Source organism: Podarcis liolepis (assembly GCF_965112155.1).
Source record: "Podarcis liolepis genome assembly, chromosome: 3".
Taxonomy (NCBI): Eukaryota; Metazoa; Chordata; class Lepidosauria; order Squamata; family Lacertidae; genus Podarcis; species Podarcis liolepis.
This window is the reverse complement of record NC_139557.1, coordinates 57,579,830-57,598,487: the sequence shown is the minus strand read 5'-3', so window position 1 is coordinate 57,598,487 and position 18,658 is coordinate 57,579,830. Positions and strand designations below refer to the sequence as shown.

At 39.9% G+C, this 18,658-nt stretch overlaps 1 protein-coding gene across 1 annotated transcript in view; it reads left to right on the top strand.

Annotated features, from left to right (window-relative positions):
* Positions 1-18,658, top strand: part of TRDN (triadin) — a 169,204-nt gene that overhangs the window by 108,717 nt on the left and 41,829 nt on the right. The window contains exons 20-25 of the mRNA XM_083497781.1: positions 11,084-11,119; positions 12,931-12,984; positions 14,434-14,454; positions 17,561-17,593; positions 17,703-17,741; positions 18,550-18,576. Coding sequence (XP_083353907.1) covers positions 11,084-11,119; positions 12,931-12,984; positions 14,434-14,454; positions 17,561-17,593; positions 17,703-17,741; positions 18,550-18,576 — 210 coding nt within the window. The remainder of the gene's footprint in view (positions 1-11,083; positions 11,120-12,930; positions 12,985-14,433; positions 14,455-17,560; positions 17,594-17,702; positions 17,742-18,549; positions 18,577-18,658) is intronic.

Genomic DNA, 18,658 nt, shown 5'->3' with positions numbered 1-18,658 from the left:
AAAGGAGGACCTCCTTCAGTTCAACATCTGTGCTAAAGGAAAAAACTAAAGGAAGGCGATGCTGTGTCTCTTTGTGGAGACTTTTTACCCTAATGCCTCCCTTGGCAGGAGTTCTCTTTAATATTGATTGTGCACTATTATCAAAGCAAAAACTAGCAGTAACCGAAGCCTGTGTGATGGAAGGAATGGAGGAGGTTTTGAATTTCCAGGGCACAAACACAGGAGTGTGTTGGACTTGGAATACTAGATAGGGGTCAAAGGAGGTAAAGAGCGAAGTGGGGAGACTCTGCTGGGGGAACAGATGGGGAAATAAGCAGGAAAGATCTTTCATATAAGTGAGGGGAGGAAAGCATAAGTTGTTACAGACTAGCTTTGAGAAGGCAGAGACATCTACAGACAGAAAATCTATGAAAGGAAAGAGATGGCGCTCAGTTAGAAAATACTGATTTCTTTCCCAAGGTTGAGATATGTGAAGACAGGAGTCAATTATAACAGCTTTCTTGCTCCTCTTCTGCTATCCGCCCTGCCAAATTTCACATATGCTGGTTGCTTCTATGAGTTCTTGCATTTCATACATTAGCCATCTTTCCTTGGAAAATATAAGACTATTTTGACAGGCAGTCACCTAAAATATATATTTTTTTAAAGAAAAGAAAATGGTTTGCCAACACCCTTTCAAAACCTCTCTGTATACAGCCTTCTGGTTTTCTGTATTTAAAGGTCACTGTTTTGCAGGCTCATTAAAAGGTTCCTCTAATTGCCAAATACATATTTAGATTTCTGCCAATTCAGAAATAGGGCTCTTTCATCCATGGTGCATCACTGAACCAAATCCCTCTAAATGCGAGACGTATTTGCATTCGTATTTACTCTATTCCAGTCTTCGTTCTATTCGCTCTCATTTCCTGCAGTGTAAACTAATACTGAATGTTTCACTCTTCAACACAAAATGAACCCGAGGATTGTTAATTAGCTTTTTAAAATGTTCATGTAGATAAAACACATTAATCCTCTGACCTTCAATAATGCAAAAACATGGTCTAATTGGTCTGGAGGAAACACACAGCGATCACAACACCAGACAATTCTGTTGTTGACTTGGAAGCCTTGTTTAAACAAACATAACCGGCAAAACAAATATCTGGCACAACCCTATTTGAAAATCCACATAGACCAGCCTTCTTTTCCTTTGGGCATGGCGTGATAGTTGCACAGGCTAGTCTAGATGGCAGATTGTTTCACAGCTGTTGGAGTGCTAAGCGACTGTCAAAAGCCTGACTCTTTGATTGAGTAGACTTGTCCTCTGTTGCTTCAGAGGGCAGGGTTAGAACCAATAGGTGGAAATCACAGGCAAGCAGATTTGGGCTGAATATTGAACGAAACTTCCTAATGGTAAGAGCTGTCTGACAGCGGAACATACTGCCTTGGGAGATAGTGGGCTTTCCTTCACTCTAGACAGCCATCTGTCTGGGATGCAGTAGTTGCAACCTGCATTATAAATCCTGTTGTGACCTTGGGATTGGACTACATGAGCTCAAAGATCTCTTCCATCTTCTTAAGTGAGTGCTTTCTGGTCATATTACAAGAAGAGAATACCAAAACAAATGGATAACAGTTTGTTATGGGACTGGTTTAAAGCCCCAGTGTTGAACTTTAACAAAAATAACAACCACAACTAGGGTGCATTCATTAACATGAGCTGTAGTCTGAAGTGGTGTGGTCCAAGGATGGCTTTATCACATGGTGCAGTTTACGTAGCTTAGGCCTAACAAGTCCTACGACCTGGAGATACATGGCTATCATTGGCTATATCTGATCAACCATATTGCCACCTGAGCACAGAACAGGCTTCAGAGACAAGCCTGTGTTTGCATTCCCTGCTGCCTTTTTGCATAGCATGACAGCAGGCATATTGTCATCAATACTGTGATGTTGAAATGCCAATCTCTGCAGCTTTCAAAAGGGCACCGATACATGGGAAATGAGGAGAAAAGGCCAAGCCATTCTCTCGCAAGTTGGCCTTTGTTACTCTGCTTTATAGACACATTTTAAAAAGTCCTGTGACAATTTTTAAACTTCTTGATGTTTTGCGGAGAAAGGACCTCTTTAAAGTCTCATGTAACTTTCGTTATGTTAATAGATTTGATTTTGTTCACAAAAGAAATGTTGGTGACCCCTTGTGGCTAAATATCCATTACTCTCCTTTGGGCTTTTCTATTTGCCTATGTTATTGCTTTCTTCCTATTAAATATCACTATATTCCAAAGCAAGTGGTTTATGAGGAAGGGAGATCAAGGAGTTCAGTTGATGATTAGGGATATCTTACAGTGCTCAGCATGAAATGGAGACTGGGCTAAGGCCTTTGCGGTATTTGAAGTTTTGAGATAACAAATAACAACAAAAGGCATAATTTTTATTTTGGCTATCTGTTTTTACTGATGCTCTTACCTTTTGAGTTTTAGCTTGTGGACTGCTGACTGATTCATCCTTACTTCACAACTAGCCCTTAGCACTCTTATCACCTCCATTCCTTCACACTCCTTCCCCTGTACCTGCAAAGCTTTCCTCATTTGATGTTTTCTGGCATTGTCTAGCTTTCAGATATAGGAATGCTACACACACACACACACACACACACACACACACACAACACAACAAAATACTAGTGTTTCTCTCACACACAGAGACACACACACACACCACCTCTCAGTGGAAATTGGTACCTAGGTGATAACCCAAAAATCCCAGTGATGACCCACATAATTTTTGGGTTGCAAATATTTAGAAGCAAGTTACTAACTTCGGACAAAACTACCAAATCTTATCAAGGACTACAAAGAGTTAACCATTCCATTTCCAGACTCTGGCAAGTCCTGCTGGACTGTACCACTTCAAACCTCAAGTTAGCATGCAAGTACTGATGGAACTTTCAAACATGTAAGTCAGTCCTCAGCAGCCTGAATCCCTACTGCTCAGCAAGAGATGAATCACACAATCCTTTTGAACTGTAAAGCTCAGATCTGTGTCCCTGTACATTTGAATTTTCCAGAAGCTCTATTCATCCATATATGGACTCAAACTGGGTAGTAGGATGGGCACATCCCTATCCAGTTTGAGCCCCCACATATGCTTTTCTGTGCCTGAAAAGGACTAGAGAGGTCTTAAAAACTACTCATGTGTACCTTCAAGTAGCTAGTGGAGGAAATTATGCTTACTTTGCATTTTAATGTGCATTAATCCAAACCACAGGTGCAGAATTTGTGGTTCAAACCACAATTCCGCCATTTTGTCCTATGTGAAATTTGTCCCTTTGAAGCTCTTGCATGTTAAGCCATGTACTGATGAATTTGATAATGTCTCATCTTTGAGAGATCAATGGAAACAACATAAGTTGTTAGAGATAAATGGAAGGTATTCCATTGCATTCTTAATTATGTGATTATTTCAATGTGTGCCCAGTTTTAGGCAGCTGGAATTGTAGTTCTCTTCCTTTTCATGCAGCGCCATCCTCCATTTTTTCTTTTTGATGACTTGGAGCTATTAAGTTCTATGAAGTGTTGTATAATGATTGGCTTAGCGGTATGTGCAGATGTTCTTGAAAATAATTGCAATAAATATATGTGGTTGAGCACTTAAGAGAGTGCACTTCTAATTACCGGTATGTATGACACCCCTTGCTAAAATGGGCCAGTAGAAACCATTTTAGTCATATTTGCTCTTGTGTGAAAGTTCTGAAGTACACATAAAATACACATTTTGGCAAATTATTGTGTACAATGTGACAGTACACTCCAAAATTGAGTTAAATAGTCACTAATGAACAAACAATGATTTTAGATTAGCATTGAACTCCCCCCTGTTTGTGCATAGAGATGCACACAATCAGGAAAGATGTGATAGGCAGGATCTGAAGAGCTAGTCTTGTGGCATAGAATGAACATCTTTCATAATGTTTTCCCCCCTGATCAAAGCATGTTTGTGGGTTTAATGAGACAGCTTGGGATATAATATACTGAAAACCATAATTATTGCATATTCTTCTTCTGTGATGGCTAATGGGCACAGTAAAGGCTGCACTACACTTATAACAGAATTCTTAACGATTCTGCTGCAATGTCCTAGCAGAAAGCAATCAAGCCCACTGCAAATATAAAAAAACATCAGCAGGTATTTGTTCCCTTTTGGATCAAAAGAATATCAGACAGATCCTTTCTCCTGTTGCAAACTCAAAACTTCATTTAGTTTTGAAATTTTACAGATGTCAGAGAAGACCCTCAGCAGATGTACTCCTGTTGACTTTAATGAGACGTTGCCTGAGCAAGTGGCTTCTTTATATCCTTTTGTTACTTGGGGCAAGGTCTTACATTCAGCTCGTGTGGTGATAAAGCAACCCGCTGCTTGCTTTGAACTGTTAAGCAAGTGCATGACTTGGTAGGAGACCTAAGACCTTAGTTTCAACTTACAAAGCAATAGTGGCAATTATCAAATAGACTGTTGTTGTTGGCATTGGAAGACAATGGAGGAGTGTGCCTCTGGCAGTGAGATAAACTGTTGGAAGGTTGCAGCACCTGCTGTGGCTGTAGAGACCGATATGGGAGAGAGATGCTTGGTTGCAGCTGGGGCAGATGAAGGCATCCAGTTAGCTCCAGCAGGTGCACCATGGCATTTCTTCCCTCTGCTCACCTCCCAACGGTCATTCCTCCTCTGATCTCGGCTATACATACACAACCTGTCTGTCTCCAGGCACTGTGGTCATCTGCAAGAGATTCCCACAGGGCAGGGCTGATGTTTCCAGCCTTCGTGTCATGTGTGCAGACATCTCTGTAATGCAAAGTTGGCCTGCCTATGGGCCTGGTGCCTGAAGCCAGCTCCATGTAGAGCACATTCTTGGGAATCTTGGACATCATGGACATGACCAAGCCAGCAGAGACGTCACTAAGACAGGAATATGAACATCCTGGGAATGTGGGCTTGGGAGAGCACATCCTTATTTGAAATAGCATCCTGCCTAAAATCTTCTGGGCATTGAGGTGTCGCTCCTGATGCTTGTAAGTTGCCCACAAGTCACTTCCATAAAGCAGTGTGCTCAACACGCCAGCCTGGTAGACCTTCATCTTGTTATTGAACATTAGCATCTCATTCTCCAGAGAGGTGAAACCATTTCAGAGAGGTGAGCCATTGCCATCGCTGCCTTGCCAATACACTTGCCCAGCTCAGCATTGAATAGATAATACATTATGGGAATTCATCTTGACTGTAAATTGTGCAGCTTTAGGGTTCTACATGCAACACTAGTATACAGGGATCCATTTGTGTAACTTGGAGTAATGGGAAGTAATACTCATTCCTTTTTAGTTAAAGATTTTCTAAGCTAAGCAGCAGTAAACACTGCAAAATAGAAACACAGGTCAATGTCACATAACAGATAGTTTCTTTCATAAAAATATTTGAATGAAATGGCTTTCTATTTGCTCATCTTGCTTTGAGTCATATGCAATAGCTTTCTGGATGTTGCTATGTTTTATTAATTAACACATACAAAATTAATACAAAAATTAACAAGGCAAAAATCACTACAATTTTAAAAAGTAATCAGGTATATTTCTAATCTTATTTTTTTCTAATGTTCTAGGCAATCATTTTTACATAGCTATGATGTGTTGAGTATCCTTATTGTTGATTAAAAATGGTGGTTCTGTAAATGAAGACAGAGGCCCCATCTGCACTGTATATTTAGAGTGGTATTATACCAGTTTAAACAGCCATGACTTCCCCCAAAGAATCCTGGGAACTGTTATTTGTTAAGGGCGCTGAAAGTTCTTAGGAAGCCACTAGTATCCTCAGACAAAGGCAGGACAATAGCACCTTCTCTATCACAATTTATCCAGTCAGTCTGCATCTAATTGGGAAACAAATGCTTAGATCAAGATCCTTTCTTATGGTCCATCGTGTGCACTTCTGGAGCTTCTGCACAAGTGGGGTTTCCCAGTAACTGCAGGGCAGTTTCCAGCGCAGAAAGAGAGATGCATCTAGTGCTACAACTTCCATTACAGGGAATAGGATAGCCTAAGTATACAGGAGTGCTTGTGAATTGCAGCAAATCACTGCAATCGCATTGAAAATATACATTTGTATTTATATGTTAAAATGTATAGCTTACTGTATTTTTAGAGCTCCAAACAGACAGTTTTAGATTGAATTTGCCTGGAAAATATTCAATTAAGATCCAGTTGAAAACAAAATAACTGTAACCATACCTCTTCCCAACCAACCACCACCACAATAACCCTAAATGTATGTTTGATAACCTTGATTTCATCCCAACAACATAATCTCAAATATAAACAAGTTCTTCTTATCAGGCTTTTCAAATACACTCAGACATGGATGTAGAGTTTTGCTGTATAGCTGATAACAGTTGCTTTGGAAATGTAATGGCTTTGATTTAATTTTAGTTCATTCTTGGCTTTGGCCAGATAGATATCTAGCTTTTAGATTGCTGGATAGAAATAAAATACATTGCTCAGCAACAAATATATAAAGTCAGGCAAATCTGCTATTTAAGACTGGTCTATATGAAGAATGGTCTCTCATTGACTAAAATGTTCGGATGCTAAGCTATTTTTCAGACAACGTATGCCACCTGCTGCTTCTTTTATTTTAACACATTTGGACACTATGCTCGGGGCAGCAAATGGAACATTAAGTACCATCCATGCATGATGTATTGGTTTAAAAGCCCCCATTAATGTGTCAAATGTGCAGGAAATGATTTCACACATGTGGCCGACATACTGTATCTAGAAACCTTCTGCTTATCTAGTTTCTTGGAAGCACTTGGAAGTGGTTATGCTAGATTTATATAACCATGTAAGTGGAACCACTGATCGGTTTGTAGGCGGTGAGCCGAAAGTCGGAAAGACTTCAGTCATTTCATTAGTAATTTATTTTTGCAGCAAGTCAGTAATAGCAGTAAGGCCACAATCCTAAGCACACTTCCAATGAAGTAAGTTCTACTGGACAAAATGGGACTTCTCAGTAAGTATGAGTAAGATTGCACTGTATGGATTCGAAATATAAGGGGGAAATGATTCTTCCTTCCCTAGTGAAATATCTTGTATGGCGCCTCTTTATTTCTAGCGCGTCTGGCATTCTGGCAGTAGGCTTCTGAATACCAGTTGCTGGAAAGCACAAAAGGGGGCAGTGCTGTTGTGCTCAGATCATGCTTGTGGGTTTCCCACAGGCATCTCATTGGCCACTGTGAGTAAAGGATGCTGGACTAGATGGGCAATAGGCCTGATCCACCAGGCTCCTCTTATGTTCTTATGTTCCCAGTCCATTAGAGCACCTGAGCCTCTACAGCACAGTGGGTCACCTGTGGCCCCAGGGGCAAATACAGCCCTCGGCCTGATTTTGTGTGAATGGCCAGGACAGTTATTTATTTTTTTTAAGCAAGAGCAAGGGAAGAGAGAAAGAAAAAGGAGAGAGACAGAAACAGAGAGCGAGAAAGCTGGGTGCACACTGTTCAGTTTCAGGTCTGGCCAAGCCCACAACTGACATCAGTCCCACTCACAGCTGGAATGTTCCCACCCCCCAAAATATGGTCAGGAATGTCTCTTCCAACTACCAAATGCCTGCACAAACAGAAATGTTTTTAACTTTCTCTTTAACATTTATGACAGAGACTGGTGCACCTTACCAGGGAAGACGTTTCACAAATGGGGAACCACCACCAAAAAGGTCCTGACATGCATCAGTGCAACCAGGCAGCAGCCAGTTGAACCACCATCAACCACCTACTGATTGTAGGACCTGAGATGGTCGATACTGGGGGGGGGGTGCCCTTTTAGGTACTTACGTCCCAAGTTGTATAGGACATGAGTTCTGTCATACATGATTTTACAATATACGTTGGATGGCAGAAGGTCCTTGGCATGAACACCAACAGATATTGCTCCCCATCAGATTTCCAAGGGAAACACCAATACCTTAATATAGTGAGCAAGTCTTCTGTGTGTCTTTCAGACACATTTCGAGGACTGCCAGACTCCTGCATGCACCCCTAGATACAAACTTCCAACCAGGGGAGGGAAGAAGAAAGACATTTCCCTGTTTTTGCTCATCTTCTAGAAACATATTGAACAATTTAGTTTATCTGTCAACACTTTGGCCCAAGTCTGCATAATGAGAGAGAGTCATGGCCATGGCTATTTACTAAACAAAAGAAACATTATAGTGATAGCTGGAATGGAATGGAATGGTGTTGAGTTTAAGCCGCATCATAGTTACTTGGACAGTTGCCTTTCTATGAAATCTTAGATCAAGAGGTTGGAAATCTACCCGTGGCCTTCCACATCCGGTTGAACTCCAATTTCCACCAACCTTAGCAAGCATTGCCAATAGTCAGGGATGATGTGATTTGTAGTCCAGCAACATTTGAAGGGCCAAAGGTTTCTCATCCCTGTCCTAGATGGCCTAAGCTGGTCTGTCATTGTCCTAAATTGCACACTCTCCAAAACATTTTTGTGAAGGCATAAACCTGGGATTCACACTCACTCAAGATTCAGTTAAAAAAAATGTTCCAAGTGACTATTTTCTGAAAAATAGCAGTATCGCATAGCAGTTTATTATAAACCACCTAGGGATATAGTTGTATGAAAGGCACAAGGGGGGGGGGGCTTTAGTTTTTATCACCCTGTGTGTTGTTTAGATGTCATTTGCAGCTACTGTATTGCTGCTAGTTTACTTCAAAGGAATGTTGAACAAGGCCTGAGGTAAAATTGAGTGGCTTGTGCTGAAAGAAGGAGACTGAGCTTTTCTGTTTTCACATATATATTTTCACACACACACGGTTATAGACAGATCATGTTTGTCAAAATATTTGCTTGTTAAAATGAAGAAACAGAGTGTTTACCTGTACTGTATTTATTTTCCATAACCACTTGTTCTCCAACTGGAAAAAAGTAGTCAAGCTGTTTTTATTACTACTGTGTAGATAGTACTTCCATCCCTCGTCCTGATATTCCATCCCTCACTCCCATGCCTTGGAGCCTGCAGGGTCCCATCCTCCACCTGTCCCTCAGCTGAATTTATGCTTCAAAGAAGCCTTCCTTAGGCAACAAATGGCTTTTTTCAAGTCCAATTGTGTCAGGTGGATTTGGGGGGATATAGAAGAGAGTTGTGGCATGTGTATGGTGCCCACTGCAGTTTATTCAGTTTGTAAATGGGTTCACAGACCCCAAAATATTAGCAAGCCCTTCTCTAGAGTTCATAATAATATCATGTTTGATGTAAGAATTTGGGGGGGGGGGATGTAGGGGGGATGCAAAGTGACAAACTGTACTTTACCTTACAAAATATAATTCTCTCCTCCTACATGCCAAAACGATTGATATTTTGCTAATCCATTATCATTAATGTGTGGCTTGCCTTTCTTGAAAACGTTCACATTATTGCTACTATTCCTAGTTTTTATGATCCCCTCATAAAGCATTACTTTTATTTTCAAATGTGCCAGTGTTCTTAGAGTAATTAGTTTTACTACGTTCACTAGTACTGCTTATTTTAAGAAATCCTGGTCTGTTTTTGTCAGTCAGGTACAATATACCTCTATGACTTCAGTTTTACTGCTTGCACTGGTGGCCTGCTGATTCCTTCGTCAAAAGGTGGCTACTCTGTCCAGGCAATAATTTCCTTGTTATTTTACTTCCATGTCAGAATGTGAATTCAGTTAAGTTCTCCAGTATTTGTGGAACATCACTGGACAGGAGCGAGAGGAAGCTACTTCAAAACTTTATAAACCTGTGAAGGATTAAGAAATGAGATTTACTGATGAGTAATTTACTAATGCTTGCAGCATACTAAAAATCCTGGCAACATTATAAATATCTGATTTGTGATTGAACTTCTTTTCATAGTTGCAGCTCAGATAGTTGTATCTCACTACTGGTCAGTTTTGAAAACTTAAGATCCTCATTCTCCAATAGATACAATGCATGTTGAATAAGGAACTGATCATATAATGAATGTATAGTGAGGAGTACTCACAGTCCAAGATAATCTTTAAGATATTCGAAGGAGATGTAGACTTAATTTTTTTAAACACTGCTAAATTTTATTAGTGCTACATAATTTTGTTTTTAACCTCATTTTTATCTATTTTAAAGGAAATTTTATTAAATGCCATTGTATTTTATTGTGTTTATGTAAACCTCATATATATATGTAGAGAGATAGAGAAAAAGAAAGAGAGAGAGAATACTCCTGAGTGTTCATGCAGTATTCCATCACCTCCTTATTTGACTCTTTTGGAGCATCAGGATGTTAAGTATGAAAAATAGGCCAACAATGAAGTACACTTGTATGGACTATGAAGCTATGAAGAAGGTATTTAAAATATATTTTTTATCCAAAATATATCACACTATCCCTATATTTCAGAACATTTTTAAGTGAGCTTGGAGTATTTAATTGTAGCTCACATCTGGTATTGCATATAATGCTGCCTGTGTATTCAGGTTTTATAGCTTCCAGTAATGGCAGATTATTGTGATAAATGATTCATATCAACTACAAGTGACACCTTTTAAAATTTCCATATCTGGCAACTATAAAGCGTTTCTTGAATGCTTCAGCAGACCCCCATGGCCGAAAGCTGCTTTATGATTAATTTCATCTCAATGTGGTAATTAGCATGCTTTGAAGTGATTCCTAGAAAACATGCTAATAGAGGCAGCAGATTAACCCAGAAATATTTTTAGTTCAGAGAGCAATGTACGTACACCCAAGAATAATTGAGTTTCCCCTTGAAATTTCTAGGCGTTTTATTGCTTTTGATCAAAGAAAGGGCATTTAATAGGAATCCTGCAAAAAATAAAAGAATAAATATGGTTCTTTTTGTGATGATCAGATAAATCCTATTGGCTGTCTTTCTACCTGAGGTTGTGCTGTGTTGCAAAATGAAGGATGAAGACTCCAAATGTGTTCTTTGGGCATTTGTGTTATCGAATCACTTGTAAATATATGCGATAGCATTTGGTATAATGCCGCTGCTAATTCCTCTGTGTGTGTTTTATTCTTGCAGATAAGAAAGAAGCTGTTTTGACAAAAGACCTCAAAAGTATGTCTTGTTTTTAGTTATGGTTGTACATCCTGTTTTTTATATAGCTCAGTTTTAAAACAGCCTGTTCCAATGTACCCAAATGATAGTGATTCAATGTACTCAAATTAAAAACAGCTCGTTCGTTTATTCCCTTACCTGACAGCAGGTTCCATTGTGCTCAATGGGACATATGTCTGAAGAGGCATTCATAGGATAGTGCTATGAAATTGCAAGAAGATGCAAATAAGGAGATGGTGACACCATTTATAATTCTAAAATGACATGTTTAGACTTCAGCTGCCTCTTCCATTCTAAATCAATTCACACTGTATTTCCAATTCCGCATTCCTGTTTGTGACTGACAGTTATTGCCTCCCTTCCTCATTTTTTTTTAATCTAACATCTCAAAAAAGCAGAGCTTTCATGGGGAATGAAATGTCAGCTGTGATCTTAGCTGAGCATGTTCTTGGTGGTCAAGAACTGGAAAGAAAAGCTGGGAAGCTTGTGCATCTGTGCTTTTCTGTGTATGCCATGACCTTAAACATATAGGAAGCACTTGCCTAAGCTTAACTGTTCTTCAGTCTCCGTTTCAGTGGGGCTTACATGGGAAACAAGTGACTCTTCATTAAAGTCCTTTCTCTGCATTATTTACACAGGTATAATATAATGGTGTGACGATACCTCCAGATATTGCTGAATTACAACTCCCATCAGCCCTAGTAAGCATGGTCAGTGGCCACGGATGATGGGAGTTGTAGTTCAACAACATGTGTAGGCCCAAAGGTTTCCTATACCGGATTGAGGTATAATAACACTTCTTATTGCAACCTGGGAATAAGCCCTGTTAAGCAGAGTGGGGCTCGCTTCTGAGAAAACATGCATAGAACTGTGCTATTAGCACTAACTCCATCCTCACAAAATGGATGGCCAAGCTGGCCCAAGGCATTCTGCTGCCTGAGGCAGAGTACCCAATGGTGCTCCCACCCCATGCCATGAGGATGCATAGTATACAAGGCCAGTCAAGTTATTTTGGCACCAGAGGCAGAAAATCCCGCAATTGTCTCTCCACCTCCCAGGCAATTAAAATAATATAAAATAAAGAATTTGCTTCTCTTTCATGACACCCAAAATCAGCTGCCCAAGGTAGCTGCCTCACTCAGCATAAGGGTAGGGCTGGGACTGGTGAAAGGGATTCTTTTTATTTAACCTATTGTTTAAGACGTGTATTCCAGCGGAAGAAAAGGGGGAAAGAGAACTGTGACTAAAACAAGGGCAACTGAAACATCTTCTGTTTCATGCTGCAGTGACATTACCCTCACAGACCTATGTGTTTCTGACACTAGCACAGCACAGGTGACTCTAATCTAGGCTAGACATTGAGGAAACAGACTGTAGTAGTATTTTTTTTTCTGAATCCTCAATAATCCTGGAAACTCTTAATGCTGTGTGTTTTCAGAAGGTTGCGCTTTCCTTCGAGGGGGGGAGCATTTCCCCATAACTATTTCTGCCATATATGCAAATGTTGCATGTGGCTAAGAAACCTACTACTGTACTAAGATGCAGCACAGAGTGATACAATAGTAAAACCATATTTGTTAATGAAAGCAATTATCAAGTGGTTCCAAATAACCGTTTTTGCTCATTACTTTTTCCATGCCTTTGATTGAGTAGAATGCAGATAGGCACTTTATTTTTAATAATCTTCTTTCTCTGCTCTCCTATGCAAGAGATGCTAAGGGCAATCTTTTTCATCTGAAATTTCCCCATGTCCCTGTGTTTTTGCTGTAGAATGCTTTGTAGTAATTGCTTTAATTTGTTTTCATTTTAAGAGCCAGCAAAAGCTCCTGCAGCCCAACCAGCTTCTGTAAAAGTAGCAGCACCAGGTAAGTGATTAAATTGTTTTCTCTTGCTTTATTTTCAATGTATTCAATCAACTGCTCTGGTTATGGCGCATTTCATTGCATCATAGCACCATCTGCTGGGTTCTGCAAGTTAATGTTCTTTTTGGTTTGTGTTGGGTAGGAATAATGGTGCAGTGTCATTGCGATGAACATGTGTCTGTAGTTCCTAATATGTGTCGTTATGACACATGTTCTTTCTTAACATGCAATACTTGTTATATTGCATGTTAAGAAAGAAAATCCTTCACTTATGTTATATGTGCACACAACTTTTCTGATAAGTGTGGAAGCCCCAGTAGCAGTGCTTACCAGGGACTAGTTTCCTTTGCAGGAAGAATTCGCCAGAGACTTACAATGTTTCTATAATAGACGTATTGAACCCAAGTCTACTCACTGTAAGACTTGCAGCATATCTCACTGCTCCTCATCATCCCCAGAGAGGAAGCCCCACCCAAAAGTGCCTTCCAGAGCCCAGAGCTATTTTTCTGCTTCTCCCCCCCCCCCTTTTACTCTTTTATTAAATTTGCTTAGTAACATAACATTATTATATGTATTCTATAAAACAAAGAATACAAAACAAAATTCATTCATACTACAATGCATAACTACATAACATTAGTATATATGGTTTCAGAAAAAAAGGCTTACATAACAAAATCAATTCAAAATACCATCTGGTTTACTCCCCCCCCCCCTTTATAAAACTTTTAATACAGAAATTGAAAAGGGTGCAGTCAGCCTAATGGCAACAAAAATTATTATAAAGCGGCCAGTGATCAATAAGTGCAAAGCGAAGACTATATGGAGAGCTTCTTGTTGACAGCATTCACATGTCATGGTGCACACAATGATGTGTACTGTGAGTGCATTTTTGCTTTAATCCTCCCCTATCATAAATGGGAACAGCAAACCGCAATCCTATCCATGTGTGAGAAGTGAGCCATAAACACCTGTCTAAGCTTACTAACCTTTGATGGGTCAATTCCACATTATAGGGTATACCCCAGACTTTATCTAACCACTGTGTGTCAGAAGGGACTTCATTAGCACGCCACTTACTGACCAGGATAGCCTTCATAGCAGTTGACAAATGTACTGCAAGTTATCGTTAATAGTTTGTTCCCTTGATAGCATAGCATGAAACAACTGCAGGCTCCTGTGGGTCCAAATACTACTCTTCCTTGACAGCATATGATTCCTTTGTTTTAAAGAAGACCTTGCATTCTGAAGTATATGTTTCCTTTGGAAATATAAAATCAACACTTAAAGCATGTTCAGGGGAATTGTATATGTGTTTCTCAGCTGAATGAAGACATCCTACAGCAGAATTATATCTACATTATAAAGCAATTACTATTTACTGTACTAAACTCCACTGTGGTACATACAAGAAAAATAAACAATTTCCCTTTTCCCTCCCCCCCCCCCCAGTTGCCAAGAAGTCAATAGCAGGTAGGCTTGCAGAGGCTATGCGAACCAATCTCTGTTTTTTAATATTTTGCCTACTAAAAAAATAAGCCAGAATTTGTGAATTTTTTCTAGGACCATGCTGCTTTAAGATAGATGATTTGCCGGAATGCAAGAATAAAAATAAAATAGCTAACTGTGCTGCCTGGGGTGGGGCTTGCCTGGCTTCATCAGCCTCTGCTGGTGGTAAATCCCCACCAACAAAAGTACACCACAGTTTGCCTGCCCAAGCAGTGCTCAGGCAGAAGCTACCTCTGGTGGTATCACCACTGCCCATAGCCTATGAAATCCCCTAAAACAAAGAAGGGAGGAGTTGGGGTTGGGCCAGCATAGGATCTGCTGGATTCTGAGCCAGCCTTGCTGCTGCCACATGATGTCTAATCTGGCAACATGTCCAATATGACCCTCTTCACCAAGGGTGACGCTGTTCCTTCAAGCCCTGCTGCTGCCAGCCAAGGGGTTGGATTACAGCCTAAGCTCTCATTCCTCAGTGTTGAAACGATGAAGTTATGTGTGAGGATATTTGAATGTGAAAATTTGAAAGAATTAAATGTCTAAACTGAAAGATGAATTTTGTAGAGTTGTGGCACTCAAAGCTGCAGATTTGGATTATCTAATTTAAAACTGTATGAGTGATACAGGATTTAAAAGAAACTGCAAAACATAAAATAAACTCTGAACTGTAAAAAATTTAAATACCCATATTTTGTGGCCTAAAGTGGCTTATAAAGAAGAGGGAATAGGATTTCAAAGAAATGCCTTAATCCACTTCCCACTTATTTACCATTGGCCATGCTGGGTAGGGTTGATGGGAGGTGGAGTTGAGTAACAACTTGTGGGTACCATATTGGCTACTGCAGTACAGAAACACGTACGACAAAGTTTCCCAAAGTTCCTCATGGCCTTGGCTACTGCAGTGCAGGCTCATGGCAGTAGCAGAGGCCTAACAGAGGTCCTTCTGTGGAGTCCACTAAATCCCAATGCTTCTGTTTCCAAGAAACCATGATTGGACATCATGGAACCTCAGTGCCTAGAGTGTGTTGTAGATTTTTCTGCAGCACCTTCAGCAACATAATCTGGTTCCCGCTAATTATTAATAACATGGACATAGGTGTATGTCTAGTGGTCTGCCCAAAACTCCATTTAAAGCTTTACTCCTATCATAATTTTACTGGGAGCATATGTGTGTGTCGTCAGGGGCAGTTGTAAGAAACTGGCAGATGTGATGCCATGATTCATGTTTTTCAGCAATCATATTGAGTACACTGAAAACATTACTTGAACAATGAGATTACTGCATGAATCAGGCAGGGGGAGCAAGCTAGCTGTGAGAAAAAACCTGAAGCATATTTCAGCAAACTATGAATTTACATCAAAACTATATTGATGAGATTTTAAAATGACGTGTCAGCGTTTTTGACAATAGAGGTTATTTAAAGGGCATGTCTGCTACCAAACATACATTAAGATTGTTGAGAATTGGTTGGTTTGCAAACAAGGTATACTATTTAGAACCAAGTACTTAGTCTATTGCTGTGTGTGAATGGTAGCTCAGAGTTACTCTAGCATACAGGCTAAGATCTGAGCTGTGATCTAAAAAGTCATTGGTTCATAGCTTCCCTGAACATAGTAGGCAACCTTAGGCTTCTCTCATGGGGAAGGACAAACAACTCCCTAATTGGCTTAGCAAGTCCTCAAGATCATGCAAGCGTATCTTCACCAGACACCCAAATATCCTCTCTTCTCTTGCCAGTTTTCATGTACACACATGGCCCACACTCCTTCCTGCTATCCCTTCCCCTAGTGTGAAGGTAAAAGGCCATTGATGGCAGGTTGGGATGTGAGCCCAATGAATAAGAGTCTGCTCATAGAGGAGTGTTCACATAGTTTGATCTTAATCAAAGGCTATGACATGAGGAATTTCAAAATAATAAACACAGAAACAGTTACATAAGGCCCTCCAGGCCTCTCCATCTGGAATGTAGAGCTTTCCCTAGGCCAGGCATGTCCAACAGGTCGATTGCGATCCACTGCTCGATCGCAGCATGCCCTGGTTGATCTTGGTTGATCTTTGAACCCTTAGTGATATTCCTCCAAAAACAACTCTGGCTTCCTAAAAGAAGCTCAACAACTCTGGTCTATCCTCCAGTGACAATGGAGGTAGATCACTGCCTGTTTTTTTTAAATATTGTGAGTAGACTGTCACTTGGGAGTTGGACGTGCCTGCCCTAGGCCATATCCCTCTCTGGTGCTGTTCCATAAGTCCTTTTACCTAACTGGAGTGTGTCCTTGAACTGTGATAATGTTTCTACAGCTGAGTGTAGAAACCTTTGAATTTTGTATGGTTGGAATGTAACCTCCTGTAACAGAGGTGCCATCTTCTCAACATGATTGAGGGGGCCCGACGTGATGTCCTGATTCATGCATACAGTGTCGCGTGACATCCTGACATGGCTCGCATGACATCCTGCAATGTCCTGACATTGTACAGAGCCAGAGGTAAAAGCTGAATGCCCTCTGAACATTTAGGGGGCCGAACCCATTAAAAAAAAACACCATTGGGGGAACCAAAAGAGTCTCAGGACCCAGGAGCCAGAGCCAAAACATCACATCTATTTATCTACCCATTTTACCTCAGGCCCCACCCATGTTTGTCTCTGGCCATGGCCACCACAATTATCCATCCCTCAAGCTAAAAAAAAAAACATTCCCCACTTCTGAGTGGAATCCAACTAAGCACTTGAGTGCATTCTACCATGTTAGATCAAGGACATAATCAAACTACTGCTAGTACAAAATTAAACTCAATTTAGGTATTTCTCAATGTTGCCCACTCCATGCATCTAGTAAACTAGTACATTAAAAAGATTTTGCATAGCCTGCTCATTCATTCCTCAACTTATTACATGCAGAAGTTGGTTATATGGGGGGAACATTCAAAATATGGCCTTCTGCCTGCGTGCTAAAGTAATGCAGTTGAAAGTTCTGCAATTTCAGTCTGCTATCTCATTCTATGTAATGGTTCTAATATTCACTGTGAACCTCAAAATATAGAAATAATTTATTCGGCTTTGTTCCTCCAACTTTGTAGAACCACACAAAAAAGAAAAGCCAGTAGAAACAGGTAAATATGCTCATATTTTCAAATCTTTGCTTTCTTTAAACATACTGATAATGTACCTGTTCCAGATATGCAATAACCAAATATTTCTCCTTTTATGTTTCTGTTTCAGCCAAGCTCCCAAAGAAGGATCTGCCTGTCAAAGCAGCTGGTAAGACATGAGGGAAAAGTTATCATAGAACATAATGCTCTCCTATTTTATCTCTAAGCTAAAATTTTAAATTAACTAAATGCTATAAAATTCAGCATGCCATACAACAATTAACTAGTGGATTAAAATGGAGAACCCGGCTAGAAATAATTTGGAGGAGATTCTAACCACCATGGGTTCCCTGTGCTTTTTATGTTAAAAAGTAGAATCTAAATTCCTTGAGCAAACAAATCAGAAAGAGTGTGGATATGTTTTGTTACTTTTGTTACTTGAAATTAAAAATCAATAAAAATATTTATAAAACTAACTAACTAACCAAAAAGCAAATATCATAACCTGTTGTTCATTGCAATGGTTTCCCCTATCACAGTGTTTCCAGCAGGCCAGCTTTTTTTTTAAGGCATGTACATTTCATACAGACAATGTATACATTGTGGCCCTCAATACTATTAATCACCAGTCTGAAATGGGATGATTTACTGGTGGATCCTTTGGTCAAAGCATCTTTGCTTGAGGTCTTGGGTACGAGAGCTTTGTTTCAGGTGGCCACGGCACATAGGAACATAAGAAGCCGCCGTATACCGAATCAGAGCAAATGGTCTATAATTTAGTTCTGTATTGTCTACCAGGACTAGCAGTAATTCTCCAAGGTTTCAGGCAGGGATCTTTTCCCTCTCCTTTGTGGAGATAATAGGAATTGAACCTGGGACTTCAAGGCATGTACTTCTACCACTGAGCTATCCCCCTTCCCCCCTGAGCTGTATATATGTAGTTTGAACACACTGAAATTCTTTGTTTAATTTTTCAGTGACACATGAAGCTCATAAACCAAAAGGTGAGAGATTAAAATTTAAATATATATCCCAAATATATGTACGGTATAATGTTATGGCTTCTTGTAATATCACGTGCTTCAT